Here is a 14,471-nt window from a genome sequence, read left to right on the forward strand (position 1 = left end):
TACAACGAATTCAGCGCACCAGCCTCAGGCTCTGGTGCTTTGAGAGCGTAGCGGAGAGGAAAAAATCTGAAGAAAATAATCCCCTTCGATTTTCACTAAAATAAACACAATTTGCTCAATAGTTTGGACAAATTTGTGCTTCATCGTCTATTCATCGAGCAACTGCTCAGTAAGATATTGTGAAGTAGCAACTTGAATTGCTAGTATGGTCATGATTGTGGTGCAAAGAGATCACAGTCGCACACACTGTTGAGCTGTAGTGTACATCCCCATCCCGTGCATCCGGTGGTTTGACAAGAACCTTGGCTTACCAGATCCGGCAGATGTCTGAGATGAACAGTACAGGACACAGAAGTGCTCTAGGGCGACAGAATGCAAGGGCAATGGTTTTCCGTCGTCATTGTTTGTGATACTAGACTGTGACAGAGTTCAAACCGGGACATCCATAGACCATGGACCATGTCATGTGTACTGTAGTTCTCAACCTTTCAATGACCTGTTATAATGACATGAATATTTCTCCATTTTAGGTGGCTGGCAGACAACGTCTCATTGATATGGGTGAGAAAAATGTTGGGGAAAATTTAAGAAAGTTCCTTTGCCAGTTTGGGGCCATTGCATGATACAAGGAAAATGTCAAAGGTCTTAATAAATGATTGAGTTGAATCTATCCAAAATAAAACTGATTTGTCTTTATAATTATGAATATGCCCCCTCCTAAATGGAATAGGATTCATTACCCCCATATTCAACATGGCCAACACAAAACCCCACCTGTTGGCAAGAATGGCATTACCACCTTGCTATCAAGGAGTCCAGTTCCATGAGTGTCTGCAATAGAGAGGTGATACTCTACATCTATCACAACTGTACTCAGTAATTGATTGACTTGCGTTGTCCTGTACATCCCAGAAAATTCAGGTCTAACCATCTCGCAGCCCTATTTTCCTTTCACCACTCCTGCACTCCTGCTGCATTATTAAGATGCCAAAACATCATCATCTCACATCTGTCTTTATATTTTTTCAGACTCCGATGATGATGTTGCCTACTATTGTTGTCATAAGTGTCGTGGTCTGTTCACCTCCAAAGATGAGCTAAAAGAACACAAGGGTTCTTGCACTGGCGACTCAACTGGGTCGCCCTGTGCCATGGTTGTCAGGCATAAGTTAGTATTTATACTTCGTCACTCTCAGTAATCATTCAACAAAGTTTTCTGCCTATGTGATTGATGTAAAGACTTAGACCCACTTGCGGAGTAGTATTGTCTCATTCATTGTGTAATCCAAAGAAGTTTTTATTGTTAGCTTTTCCTATTTGATTACTATTTTACTTTCTGTTATAGAGAATCACCCCCCAGTAGGAAAAGCCTCAGAATGAGCAGCAAGAATATGACGAAAATGCCAGCTCCGGCTGCATCCATTCCAACCCGGAAGAGGAAACTACCTATTGATGGGGACTGTTCACCTTCTACATCTGCTCGAGGAAAATCGTCGGTCGTGAAGGCCAATAAGTCTACAACTTCTGGGAGAAAAAGCAATACTCCTGTAAAGACAATGCAGACCCGTACGAAGGTTGCTGCTGTTGGTGCAGCTACCTCCATATCGTCACCAGAGGCTGTTGAAACATCGCCTAGACGATATGGATTACGAGTGAGTGCATACGACAATTTAAAAGCAAAATTGAACAAAATGAGTGGCCGTGGAGATGTCTTGCCATCTGTTGGAGAAGGTGGTAAAAAAAATTCCCCCGAAGCACCACCTCAAGAACCTCCACTGAAAGTGAGGAAGCGTCACCAACCAAAATTGAAGCCAGACTTCAAGCAGAAACTTGATGCTGTATTTGAGGAGGTAATTCACGTGAATGATTCTGTAGAGTGTCAGCTTGAAGTAGTTACTAACACTCCTACAGATGAGTTCGTATCACGAGAAAGTGGAGACATTGAACAACCGGGTGAAGCAGCTGAAACAGCCATTTCAGAGGCGGTAAAAAATGAACCATACCAAGGCTTTCTTGTTGAGAAACTTAGTTCACTCCAAGATGATGCGGAGAGAACTTCTTCTATTGATAAACTTATTCAAGATGTGAAACAAAGTCTGCAGACCAAGCAGGCTGTGTTGAGCATCTCTGCGGACATGGACGGGAAAGTGTGTCCTGAAGTTGGTCAGAATGAGACTGTGACAACAAGTGGAGAACTGGTGGAAAGTATAGTTTGTGAGCCTGTTGAGGTGCCTATGCCTGAAGTTAGTATAGAGGAAACAGTTAGTACAACAATTGAGACAGTTCCTACGCAAACATCAGTCAATACATTCAATATTGGTAGTGGACCTGATCAGCTGACTGTTCATTTGGTAGAGTACAAAAGTGAGGATGAGGGAGTGGACAGCATCGACCAGGATGGTAGCTCATCAACTGATGGGACACCAAGGAAAAAGTATAATGAGAAACTTGAAGCTTTGAAAAAGAGTGCAGAAGGTCGTGAGAGTTTTTCTGACTTCTTACAGAAGGTGATTACTGCCCATGCTGAAAATGAAAGAAGGAACCAGATGAAACATGAAGAGACTACCGTCAGTACAACCATAGTATGTCCTCCATCCGAGGAGCCGCCTCGTGCAATTGTGGTTCACGAGGAACATTCCCCGGATGATGAAATGGAGATTGTTGAACCGACAAGAATCCAAAGGAAGCAGACAGCACAGAAAAAGCAGCGTGTTCCAGTGCATGCTGCTCCAAACTCTGAGGACTATGAATCCGTAACAGAAGTAGTCCTTGGGAGGATGGTTGCAAAGAAATATCGATGTAAGATCTGTCAGCATGAGACAAAGTTCCTTGGTATGATGGCCAGACATCTGAGTGCTCATAACAGCCAAACTGGTGGTGACGCCAAGGTGTTCAAATGTGACCAGTGTGACTTCACGTGTGTCTTCAGGAGGAAGCTCAACTCGCACATGAAGTGTCATTTGAAGCCATTCATTTGCGATTTCTGCTGCTATCGTACGACCCAGCAAAATGATCTTCAGAGACATATGTGGAGACACACGGGTGAGTATGTAGGCAACAGGCAAACTTTTCTGTTTCAGACCAAGTGCTTTCGTTAACATACCGGTACATGAGTTAAAGGACCAGGCAAGTCTGTGAAGTCTCCAACAGTATTTCCCTTGCAACATTACGTCATTTCATTACAACCATTCTATTCTAAAAAACTTTTCTTATCTAATGATATGCTTCAATAATGGATGCGATCAAGGGAGAATTAAGAAAATTGGGAAAGCATGTACAATATTCGGTAAACATTGTTAAAAGAATGGGTCTATAGTATTGTATTCAAACTAATCAGTTTTGTTTCTACTTCAGGGGAAATGCCATTCAAATGTGATCAATGTGACTATGCCTGTCGACAAAAAAGTCTTCTTATAAGCCACCAAAGGAAACATACAGGTGATTACATTTAATGCATTCTGTTGCATCATTTGGCAAATAGTAATGACCTTTCAGCCCAAGTGCACTGAGGGTGGCCTTATTTGAATGGTGTCTGCCAACAGAGCAGAGGTTCCACTGTATTTGACCTCAGTTATCCTGACACCCTTCTCTAGATGTCTAGGACAGTCCCTGCGTAACTTATAAACTGTTATTTATCTTCATTGCAGGTGACCTCCTGAGCTGTGACTTCAGTGGATGCGATTACAAGACACCTTACAAGAATTCCCTGAATACGCACAAGCGACGAGCACACGCCAGCATCCGACGATACTCCTGCGCCACCTGTGGATATCAAACGAATGAAAGAAGCTGTTTCGATAAACACATCAAGATGCATCTTGGGTTAAAGGAAAACAAATGCCCGCTGTGTAACTATCGCGCTATAACGGTGACCGATATCAAGCGTCACATGCGTAGTCACGTTCCGGAGAAGAAATTCATGTGTGACCAGTGTAGCTATATGACGGCTTATGAGACGTCTCTCAGGATTCATCTCATGAAGCATGCAGGCATTAAACCTTTTCGGTGCGCTGAATGTGGTTATTCTAGCAACATGAAATCTAAGGTTCGCCGTCATATGCGAGTCCGTCACCAGACAGAGGACGAGTCGACGATTATCTGTCAGAATATCAAGTTCTCGATGCGCTCTGGAGATTACATCAATCACAATCCTGAACAAACAAAAGCAGACTTTCCACCAATTATGAAAATTTCTTACGGAACACGTGAGGCAGCTAATATTACAATGGATGAGGAGAACAATATTCAGGACACTCAGATAGTTCAGCAGTTCGTTATCGAGGAGATTAATCCTGATACCGTTGTTGGGACTCATCAGTGCGCAGATTGTCGCTTTAGCTGTAAAACTGCATCTGCTCTTAGCTTACATAAGATCAGTTACCATAGTAACAGCATCGTTCAGATTGTGAATGAAGAAGTACCAGTATCGAGTCAAGAACAACACGAGTCGATACAGTTGGGTAAAGGACAGTATGTCAGTGGTGAAGCTATTCCTGAGGCATCTAATGTTCAGGAGGTCCAGTATATTGTGTCTGAATCAGGAGTAGATGAAGCTGTCTCCTCTATTGTTGCTATTGAGGACTCCTCTGTCGATGATAAAGAGACAGGGCAGAGCATTATAACATTGGGTGATGGTGTGCACTCAACAGGTAGTACAGGGCCTGTTCATGCTCTTGTTGGCAGTAATCAAGCACTTGGCTTGATGAATGCCAAAAAGTGCAAGAGACAGACAGTTCGCTTTGTGACAGTAGAGGATGCAACAGCAGTCGGAGGTCAGGCTATTCAGATGGTTATTGAGAATAGTTCTGCTGATGAAAACAGTGGAGAAGTCCATTTTCAAGATCAGTCAGTTCAGTATGTAACCATTGAGGATGGTAATCTGGAGATGAAAGTGGAACAACCTGAAGCACATGACAGTGCATATTCTCATTACTCACCTGTTGTTGTTAGTGCAGAGAGTGATGGAGTTTCTATGTCTAATATAACTGATCAGTCAGTTGGGTATGTTACAATGGAGGTAAAAGTAGAAGACCCTCTCCCTGGAGTAGGAAGTGCTGACACTCAGATTGTCACTACATGTAGTGTAACTGAAGGTGTTTCAATGTCGAATGAGTCGGTACAGTACCTTACCATTCCCATTGAGGGAAATATGGGTGTAAAAATTGAAGAGCCTGCACAAAAGGTTGTGGGTGAAGACACTCCTGTTGTTTCTAGGGACAGTGAAGGTGTTATAACTGATGACTCTGTACAGTATGTAACCATGGAGGTCAAAGTTGAAGAACCTTCACCTGAAGTTGTGTATGCAGACTCTCAAAGTGTTACTGGCACTAGTGAACGTGTTTCCATGTCTGATGTCAAGAAAGCAGATGGTCAGTCCATCACAGAAATTGCTCCTGACAATTCTTATACAGGTCATACTGTGATATACATGTAGAATCGGACAATAGTTGCATTGCATGTACTGTATACAGGCAAAAGTTTGCGGGGCTTTGTTGTAGCAGATTGTGCGAATAACCGTGATTCGTGAAAACGAAATTCACGAATCGCAGATGGAGTCATGTATAACGAGATGCAAAGATTTGGCAGTTGGCAGATGTGTCCTGGGTGAATCAAACCAAAAATCTCTCTGGTCACCAAAATACTTGGGGTGTTCAGTTACAGTACAGACATTTAATTCATACTTGTACATGTAACTGGGATGGGATTCACTGCCCTATTGTTATCTCTTTGTGTCCAACTAGCATAGTCTTGTATACTCTGTTAGGAGACTGTAACATAACTGCCTCCTGGCTTTTGAATAGACATCTTTAAGGTGTAGAAGTTTGAGATTACTGCACCTGATCAGATATATATGTATATAATTGTTGGCAATTTGACCACAGCACAACTTAGTGCTGGGGGAGTTGTCAACATGTATTGTGAAATTGTTAGATTTATTTGAACAATAATATGTTTGTAAGAAACATTTGTTGCTTTATTCTGTGGTTTAAAGTGAGGGAAACAAGCTAAACATGCCTGACTGAGGAAACCTGGTTGTGATCATCATCTCACTGCCATTCCAGTTCAATTGCTGGTTTGGTGAAACTCCTGCCCTCATAAAAACTGGATGTGACTATTGTCTCTGGAACAGCATCTTATTTTGATAAAGTCTGGTTGAGCAAAACAGGATGTGACTATTGTCCCTTGTACACTGACACTGGTACAGCTTTCTACACATGCCTCTGACCATTGTATGAACTCGTTAAACTGGTTGTGACCAACGTCTTTGGTTGTACGGCATCTAGTTCAGAGTATGGCTGGCCAAGCTAATCTGCAGCACAGTAGGATCTAACTCGAGAAGTCAAGGGTTAACTTTTGGCTGGATCACTGCTGTTTCATCCCAGTGTCCTCTAGCATAACCGCTGATTGACCTTATACTGCTTTGTCCGTCAGTTGAGACGAAAACCTGAGTCAACTGCTAGTGCCTATGGCAGAGCAAACCAGACCCCATCCAGGTGGATAGTTTACACTGTTTTGGTGGACTCCTGCCCCTTCCCTCAGCAGGTTAGGATTCTCTTATACAGCAGCAAGTTGTTATTGTTTGGCTTGGCTCAACCAGTTGAGACCGTTGTATCTGGTAGAGGCTCTCATGCCGATTACATCGGATTCAGCAAAACTGACTGTAGCTGTCATCTCCGGAAGAGCCACTTGTTGGGATTGTCTTAGCTTGGTCCAGCTGACTGTGACTGTCATCTCTGGCACAGCCGCCAGTTGGCTTGTGTAGCTGCTAGTCGGGACTGTCTTCTTTAGATTAACTGGTTGCGACTGCCGTCTTCAGCAAAGGGTCTTTTTCTTATCATGGCCGATTCAGCAAGACTGCCTGTGACCAATGTCTCTTGCACAACCACCAGTTGTGATTGTCTGGCTTGCATGGCTCAGTTGGTTGTGGCTCTCTTCATGATTGTCTTAGGTAGAGCCTCTGATCATGTTGATTCAGCAAAACTGGCTGTGGCCGTTGTCTCATGCACTTCTACATCTGCCAAGCGTGGCTCAAACAAAGGTGGATGTTACCATTATTGTCACTTGTACATTGACACTAGTGCAGCCTCCAAAACAGAATGCCTGTGACCACTGATTGAGATGAATGTTGCATAAAGAACTGTATTTCTGATTATGAATGGGGGGAGGGGACTTGAGGATGATATTAGTGTCTTTGCGGGTCTAGCACATCTCTGAGGTTCCTTGTACCTACTGGTCCATGACAGGGCAAACCAAAGACTCATTCTAGGCAGGCAGGAGTTTGAGCTCCTCCCAACCATAGTCTTGGAGTCACCATGCCTTGACTTGGTCTCTCATTGATTGTCAGGCTTCGATCATCTGGCTGTGACTATTGTCTCTGGTAGAACATTTATTTCCGATTATGCCTGCTTCAGCTAAGCTGGTTGTGCCCATGAACTGTCTTCTGCAGAGCTCCTAGTTAGTGCTGAATATGTCTGGGAAAGCTAACCTGGGTTTACCATTGTTTCTGGTAGGGCAGCCAATTGCGATTGTCTTACTTTGCTCAATTGTTTGTGAACGTTGTCTCTGTCAGACCCCCTATGTGAAACTTGCAGTGACTGTGGTCTCTTGCAAATACGGCTCAACTTGGCGTGAGAGTTGTCTTTGGAAGAACCTCCAATAAGGTCAATGCAGCAAGACTGGCTGTGGCCATTGTCCCTGGCTGTAGCCATTGTCCCTTGGACAGCCACCAAATGTGACTTTGTCTGGTTTGGTTCATCAGGCAGTAACCATTGTTCCTGGCAGAGCATTTTTGTTCTGTTCATACCTTCTGTCAAAGGCGGCAAACTGAAGCCAAAAAGCCACATTCGTTTCGTCTTTCAGGAGAGGAGGGTCACAGGACAGATAAAATGATCCTGTCTTAATCAGCTTCCGTGTATTTTGAACTGCTCCCTTACTCCATTTTTTGTTCAGATATTTCAGAGGAACCAACCAAAGGTAAATTATTTTCAAGAAATACAATTTTTTTCTGAAATATTAAAATACCTTTATTGACAAAACTGCTATTATATTGACAATAAGAGCTTTCTCTTTTGACCATTGTATACTTTTATAAAACACTTAAAATCTCACAATTTGACAGGATGCTGTCCAGCAAGAATTTCGAAACTATAATCTATTTCATATGCCTAGATAAGTACAATTATACAGGTATTTGCTACCTAAATGGGCACCTGGGGTCTTTTGACCCCAGTGGTAAATTACAGTTCTTGCCAATTGGAAGTAATGGCATCTTCCACTTTCGATGAAGGTTACTGATCCAATTACTATGAAATCCTGTTCAATTCTGTATGGTACTTTCCATTTAGATTAACTGTAAGATACACATTGTCTCATTCTAAATGGTAAAGGACGTCTGGACACAAAGACACTCTGGCCAAGATGCTGAAAATACAGACCCTTGACCAATTCTTGCCAAAATTTGATTGAATATCATGGACGGAAGGGCTAACTATGTGAAAATAGCTAGATGAACAACTCACTATTACTACCAAGCCTAAGTTTAAACACGAAAATATCTACAATGCATCCATGTACATCATTTTAAAATTAAATACAACAAAATGGACATAGAAGTATGCAATGGAATTTCACAAAAATATGTTTCATCATCAGTCTTTTTTCTGCTGCCATCTTTTTCTAATCTGTCAACAGCTGTTTGTGTTGAGAACTACCAGAGACTACCTTTGCTACATGAATATCGAGATTCTACCACTCTAACAAAGCACCAATTTTTGGCACAGATGGATTATCAAGATGGACAAAAGAAATATCTCTGTTACATGTCAAATGAGGAGACCATTGCTTTTCAAAAATAGAACAGACGAAATCCTCCACTGCCTGTGCCTCAGAATTGACGTTGCTGCGCCGCCTGTGACTCATCACCCAGCCGTTCGCCTTTCATGTTCAGTTCAAAACACAAACAGTTTATATTTTCACACTCAGGAGAAGTACATCCACAGCTGCAACTCATATTATTACACTGGAAAGAGAAAAGATAAAGAACATGTCAGCCCGAATTACCATGGTTACAGTCTGCTTTTGATCACAAAAAGGGTTTCATGTATCATACTGTACCTGATGTATGACCAAGCCACAGTTAGAAGGGGCAGTCAATTACCCCGGCCTATTGTGCTGTCCCTCTCAAATAAAGCTAGAGATGGGACTCAAACTTATTAGATGAGACCAATCGAAACAACTACAGAGGCATGATATACCCAATGCCAATGGTAAGGACCAGTGCAACTTTTCAACGATTCAATTTTAAAAGTCGTCAACGGCTCTTTTGAATCTTTTCTGAAAATTGCCAAGGTGCGCTGATAATTTCTAAATATTTTCACGTATTATGACATTGAAAAATACAGCACAGCGGAAATAGTACAGAAGCATAATGAATAGAAAAGCACCCATGACCACAAACAGTACATCAAATATTGATATTTATTCTGACCAAAAGGTTTATTTATCAGGACGGATCAATAAAATCATAATCAAACATGGGTTGGACCATATAGTAAGCCATAAGATAAAATGGGTCATAGGCAGGATTGTAAGCACGACGGGTTGAAGAAGCCAGTGCCAGGACTGAATCAGATATGAGATGGAAATTCTGTACTTGCAAAAGCAAGCAAAGTAAATACTGTCACTGTCCCCAGTCTTTTTTATATTGGAAAGAGGATTCTCAATCTGTTTATTCAATGGCTGGTCAGAGGAAATCACAGAGGCCCGAGTGATGTCTTTAATTCGGCTGTGAATGCAATCTGATACCGGGTACTTAACTTACCAAGCTCTCAATTCAATACTCATGATGAAAGAGGTGAAGGAAATACTGACATCTTTTTATAAAACAAACTCAAATTCATTGCAAACAGAATGTTACACCAACCAAGGACACAATTCCCAAAGCTGAATGTTTATCTTAAAAAAACTGAAAACCTTTGTTTCACATCTATCTAGAATGAATTCCTCTGCACACAGTGCTTTGTGCAGTTATAAACAGCAAAGCCAACAGCAAGATTTGCAGGGATATAAGGAGTGGAAATAAAAATGACGAATAACACTAAATAATAATCAGACAACTCTGCCTCATTACCAAAGTCTAGTTATTAGTATTGAGCATTGGTCAGTATCGAGGCATCTGACGAGGCGAGCGTGGTGATTGACCCGGATATGAGGGTTCCGGCTGCCGTAATGTCACTTCAAAGCATAAACAGTTGATGGAATCACACTCAGGAAAAGCGCATTCACATTTGAAATCACAGCACTGCAATGGAATATCAAGGAAACAAGATTTTGTTAGCAAAAAATCCCAATTAATGTTACCAAAAATGAGCAGATTTACACTCCTGGTTGCCTAGGGATTGAAGTGCCGTTAGCATCCGCCTCGTTAATGTTAGGTGGAAAGTTTGAGGCCCGCAGGTAGATTGTTTCAATGCAGCCAGTTGGTTAGCATAGGGCAGAAACTACCTTTTTGCCAGGCACCTCCCATTAAAGGTAGGAGACTGGAAGAAATTAGTATCTCAGAAGCCAAATCTGGCTGGCTCTTTCATAAGGGGTGAATCTTTCATAAACAAACTTCCTTTACTTGCATCTGCTCCATCCTTCATATACACAAGTAAGAACAAAATTGCACAGCAGGGTATTCTCTGAACAAAACAATTAGCGGGAAATAATTAGGTGTCCATTTAGCTGGACTCGAATGCGCTTCTGGAAATTCACCAAAGTGAAAGGGTTAAAGGGTGAAAAGAATCAGCAAAAGGGCAAATTTTAGAAACAGCCACATGAATCGGATAATGAATAGGGCCAAAACACCTGAAATCGTGTAGGCATTACAAAAACACTCACTAACATTTCTATCATCAACTACCTCACAAATAAGGAAGCAAATCACTGATACAAGAAATGGCTAAAACAGGAAATTTACATACAATGTGTTGGAAGAACTAGAGAGTACATTGTTAAAGAAAATACTTAAAGATTATACTTACGCCGCATAATGGCTCTTTTCCTGGAGCTGGTGATGAACAACATTGACACAGGATGATATCAATGCAATCAAATTGCTGAAAACCGACAGAAAGTTAGAATTAGATAGCATAAATGTTTGTAGGAATTTAGAGTCATGATCAGATAAGAGTTCTTGGTTCAGGATCAAGAGGAAAGAAGTTACCGATTCCCTTTACAAACACACAGTGAAAACAATTGATACGAGGTTACTTTAGATTACGTATTCTAATTATTCATAGGACAAAGATGGAATTCAAGCTGCCTGAAATGATAGTGGCTTCTCTTGCCTTTATTTGGAATTCTCTGCATAATCAAGATGTAACGAACTTATTCATCAGGTCTGCCACATACTGGTAATTTGAATTATGTACAAGCAGCCAAAATGCATGAAGTTACTGAGCAAGTTATTGAAAGATTCTGAGTATTTGCAAGTAGTATCAAGCCTTTGTGAAGCAGTAATGGAACTGTATTAGGTAATGTGGGAATGGTAATGATTCACAAAATGAAATGAACACAATATTTCTGCTTTTGCGACTCAACTACAGTAGCTCACACTTCAAGTCACCATGATGTTGATGGTGGAAAGTTGAATAGGTTGTTTATGTCCTAATCATGGACTCAAAGACAGTTTCTCATGATCCGGCAGAGGTCCTGAAATACCATTTGTTCCAGCTGGTAACGGCCACATAACAAATGCAGGTTCAGTTAAACTTTCTTTGGATGAAGTAAAAGTACACGTAAAAGATCGAAGGGATGGTTAGGAATTTTGTACAAAATGGTTTAAAATGATGATAATTGAAGCATCAAGCATAGGGGACTATTATAAAAGCTTGCAAAATGATTTGAGTAAAATTAGAGGACATGTTAGTGTTTCAGCTAGAAATCTGTAAAGGCAGGGCAAAAACGCCTCAGTCTGAAAAAGGCAGAGGAGTGCAGTGCCCTGCTTAAATGGAAGGGTGCTGCAGCGTCCAGCTAAAGGGAAGACCTTGGCCACTGATGAAAAAATGCAAGGCAATAATAGAAATTTGAGAAAAGGTTGTTGCTCCCTGCTTAAACTCTATGCTGAAACACTTCATGTGTGTGTGGTTACCTTGTTTCTACACAAATTCTACAGACCAAATAAAGAATATAGATAAAAATGTGCATTGTTAGTGGATTAGTGTGTCCTTGTATAATTTTTTTCCATCAGAATTTCACTAAACAGAAGGTGTGGAATTTTTGCTACAATATAATCTTAACAGTTATAATGCAAGTGTGTTAGAAAACCTCAAAGTCAAAGTAAAAGAATTTCAAAACAATCCATTGGTAGTGCACTTGTGAAGAAAGTAAAACAAGAATTGAATATCAAGTTGGAGGTTCTGGGGTTAAAATGGAACTTACAAGGTCCTGTGAATGCCAATCAACACATAACAGACAGTCTTATATAACAAGGCAAAGACATACTCTTGAGATCACTTATACCAAAAATATATAAGGTGAGCTTATACATTTTTGCTTATACCCAGTAGTAAGAATTTACTCTCTTTTCATGCACTCAGTTCAGACAGTTGGAACTTGAGTTTCGAGCTAGGTATGATCTATCTGCACAGGTATGTAATTATGCAGAAAACGTTGTTCAGTTCATTTGCCAGCAACCACAACGCACAAGTAAACAGTTAAATGACCAGTTAAGATTAGATATTTTTGTTTTTTTATTCTAACAGCGACAGTACAAAAGGGGAAACAAACCTTTCTCTGAGGACAGCACCGATCCAAACAAGATGTGACTCTTGGTTGTTGACAACAGTTACAAGCTTGGCCCAGTGATATACAGCACTCACAGCATGGCTGATCTTCACTCCCACACAACCGACACTCACCACATAAGCCCCGAGACTAAAACAAAATGAAACAGGATTAAAATCAGCAATATGCCTGTGTGGAAGATTAAGGTTAAGGGTACTGGTTTTTATGTAGCAATAAAATATATTTGGTCTTCAACATGATCAACTTGAAAAGCGACTCAGCAATGGAACTTAAAAATTGACCACTACTCTGCTCCAAATTAATGATTCATCTTAAATTCAAACCATGACATTCAAATCGATGCAGGGAAGTACAATGTTAGAAAATATGGCTAGGCTGTTCAACTCGATATATAATCGTTCTGCATCCTTTACCAACTGGAAGAATACTATTACTTACCTGAAGGCACTGTTTGATGATAAGAGCTATGATCACAACAAACACATAACATGACACTGCTATGCAGATGATAACAGCTACGGGCAGATCCAAATCTTCATTGTAAGTCTGAGGTGTAGGAACAATCTCAATCTGGAATTAAGAAAACCAGAAATGCAATATATTTCTAGTTATTTCAAGCCTCCACTCTCTTAGGCAACTTTTAAACTTCTTGAATTTTTAAGTTAGCTAATCATGTCTGTTTAGGCCACTTTGATGGCAAGTTTGTGGACTTCCAAGTGTCAAAGGTATAGAGTGGTTTCATGTGACGTCATCACCTACCAAGCTGGAGGGACAGACAAAAGAAAGCCACATTTTAATTGGTGCTGGTGAAAATACCGAGAGACTCTGCATCAGTGAAACTTACGTCGGCCATTCTTGTTTTCTGCACTTTTGTCTGTATACTATCAGTCTCTGTGCATCACAACCTTCCAATCAACAGAGTTCAGTATAGTGTTGGAATTGGATAGGGCATGTCTCACACTGACACCGACTAGGCCTACGAGTCTTACGACAGTCACTCAAATTATTTTTGTCAACAAACAATTTTCACCAGGTCAAATTCATTGATTTACAGGTTCCATTTAGTTTTCATTGCTTCCGCTTATTGTTCGAATCTTTATTGATGTAGTCGATCGTAATAAAATCAAGTTTTCGACTTAGACATCTTAGAAAATAGGCATTATTTCATGCATTTTGCAGGAAAATACACAAAGTTAAAACTATGCCGTAAAGTATCAAAAGGTCGCAAAACGACGCCGTTTCGCAGGAAACCGATCAAATACATAATCAAAAATAATGTGATTGATAGCAACATCCACATAAACAATTTTTTTTACTGAATAGTGTATAAAAATAGTTAAATATATACACATTACAATGTTGTCATTCTGTGTTTGTGTGATGGTCTCACTAGCCAGTGGGGATCAGGTCGGGTTTGTACTCTCCCAAAAAACTAGTTCTTCAATCTCGAGTGACTACCATGGATACAGATGGGCCTACTCTTGCTACTTGCTAATTGCTACTTGTTCAAATGTAAATGTCCGATGTTTTTTTGTGAAGGGGTAGCTCTGACGATTATTTGAGGAAAATACCAGGTTCTTCTGTGTTACTTACGCGGTGAGCAGGCCCCGCATGCTATTTATAGCTCAACAGTATGTTGACGTCGACTGGTTCGAATACGGGCCATCTCGGATGTTGACATC

General features: G+C 40.8%; 2 protein-coding genes across 7 annotated transcripts; one reads left to right on the plus strand and one right to left on the minus strand.

The window, feature by feature from the left end:
• Positions 1–44: 44 nt before the first annotated feature.
• LOC135501608 (zinc finger protein 711-like) lies at positions 45–5,957 on the plus strand. 3 transcript variants are annotated; one of them, XM_064793818.1, is made up of 6 exons: positions 45–169; positions 531–561; positions 1,030–1,168; positions 1,346–3,042; positions 3,355–3,438; positions 3,648–5,957. In XM_064793818.1, exons 2-6 carry the CDS (start codon positions 558–560, stop codon positions 5,432–5,434), a joined length of 3,711 nt encoding a protein of 1,236 aa, XP_064649888.1. In that variant the 5' UTR covers positions 45–169; positions 531–557; the 3' UTR covers positions 5,435–5,957. The 3 variants fall into 3 exon arrangements, with proteins under 3 accessions (XP_064649888.1, XP_064649881.1, XP_064649898.1); XM_064793811.1 differs by lacking the exon at positions 531–561 and having other exon boundaries at positions 57–468; XM_064793828.1 differs by lacking the exon at positions 531–561 and having other exon boundaries at positions 57–169.
• A 2,047-nt stretch (positions 5,958–8,004) lies between these two features.
• LOC135501622 (uncharacterized) lies at positions 8,005–14,003 on the minus strand. Of its 4 annotated transcripts, XM_064793839.1 has the most exons (7): positions 13,634–14,003; positions 13,228–13,359; positions 12,772–12,918; positions 12,134–12,151; positions 11,025–11,099; positions 10,130–10,300; positions 8,891–9,019 (listed from the first exon to the last, which is right to left on the minus strand). In XM_064793839.1, exons 1-6 carry the CDS (start codon positions 13,640–13,642, stop codon positions 10,160–10,162), a joined length of 522 nt encoding a protein of 173 aa, XP_064649909.1. In that variant the 5' UTR covers positions 13,643–14,003; the 3' UTR covers positions 8,891–9,019; positions 10,130–10,159. The 4 variants fall into 4 exon arrangements, with proteins under 4 accessions (XP_064649917.1, XP_064649934.1, XP_064649909.1 ...); XM_064793847.1 differs by lacking the exon at positions 10,130–10,300 and having other exon boundaries at positions 8,005–9,019; XM_064793856.1 differs by lacking the exon at positions 12,134–12,151.
• Positions 14,004–14,471: the final 468 nt, after the last annotated feature.

This window comes from Lineus longissimus, chromosome 2 (assembly GCF_910592395.1).
Source record: "Lineus longissimus chromosome 2, tnLinLong1.2, whole genome shotgun sequence".
Taxonomy (NCBI): Eukaryota; Metazoa; Nemertea; class Pilidiophora; order Heteronemertea; family Lineidae; genus Lineus; species Lineus longissimus.

Excerpts from the sequence above, each read along its gene's own strand:
- LOC135501622 (XM_064793839.1), bottom strand. Across the intron at positions 12,919-13,227 it reads TCATCAAACAGTGCCTTCAG|TCTCGGGGCTTATGTGGTGA; the intron begins GTAAGTAATAGT and ends ATTTTGTTTTAG. Across the intron at positions 10,301-11,024 it reads GAAAAGAGCCATTATGCGGC|TGCTGTGATTTCAAATGTGA; the intron begins GTAAGTATAATC and ends ATTCCATTGCAG.
- LOC135501608 (XM_064793811.1), top strand. Across the intron at positions 1,169-1,345 it reads GCCATGGTTGTCAGGCATAA|AGAATCACCCCCCAGTAGGA; the intron begins GTTAGTATTTAT and ends TTTCTGTTATAG. Across the intron at positions 3,043-3,354 it reads ACATATGTGGAGACACACGG|GGGAAATGCCATTCAAATGT; the intron begins GTGAGTATGTAG and ends TTTCTACTTCAG.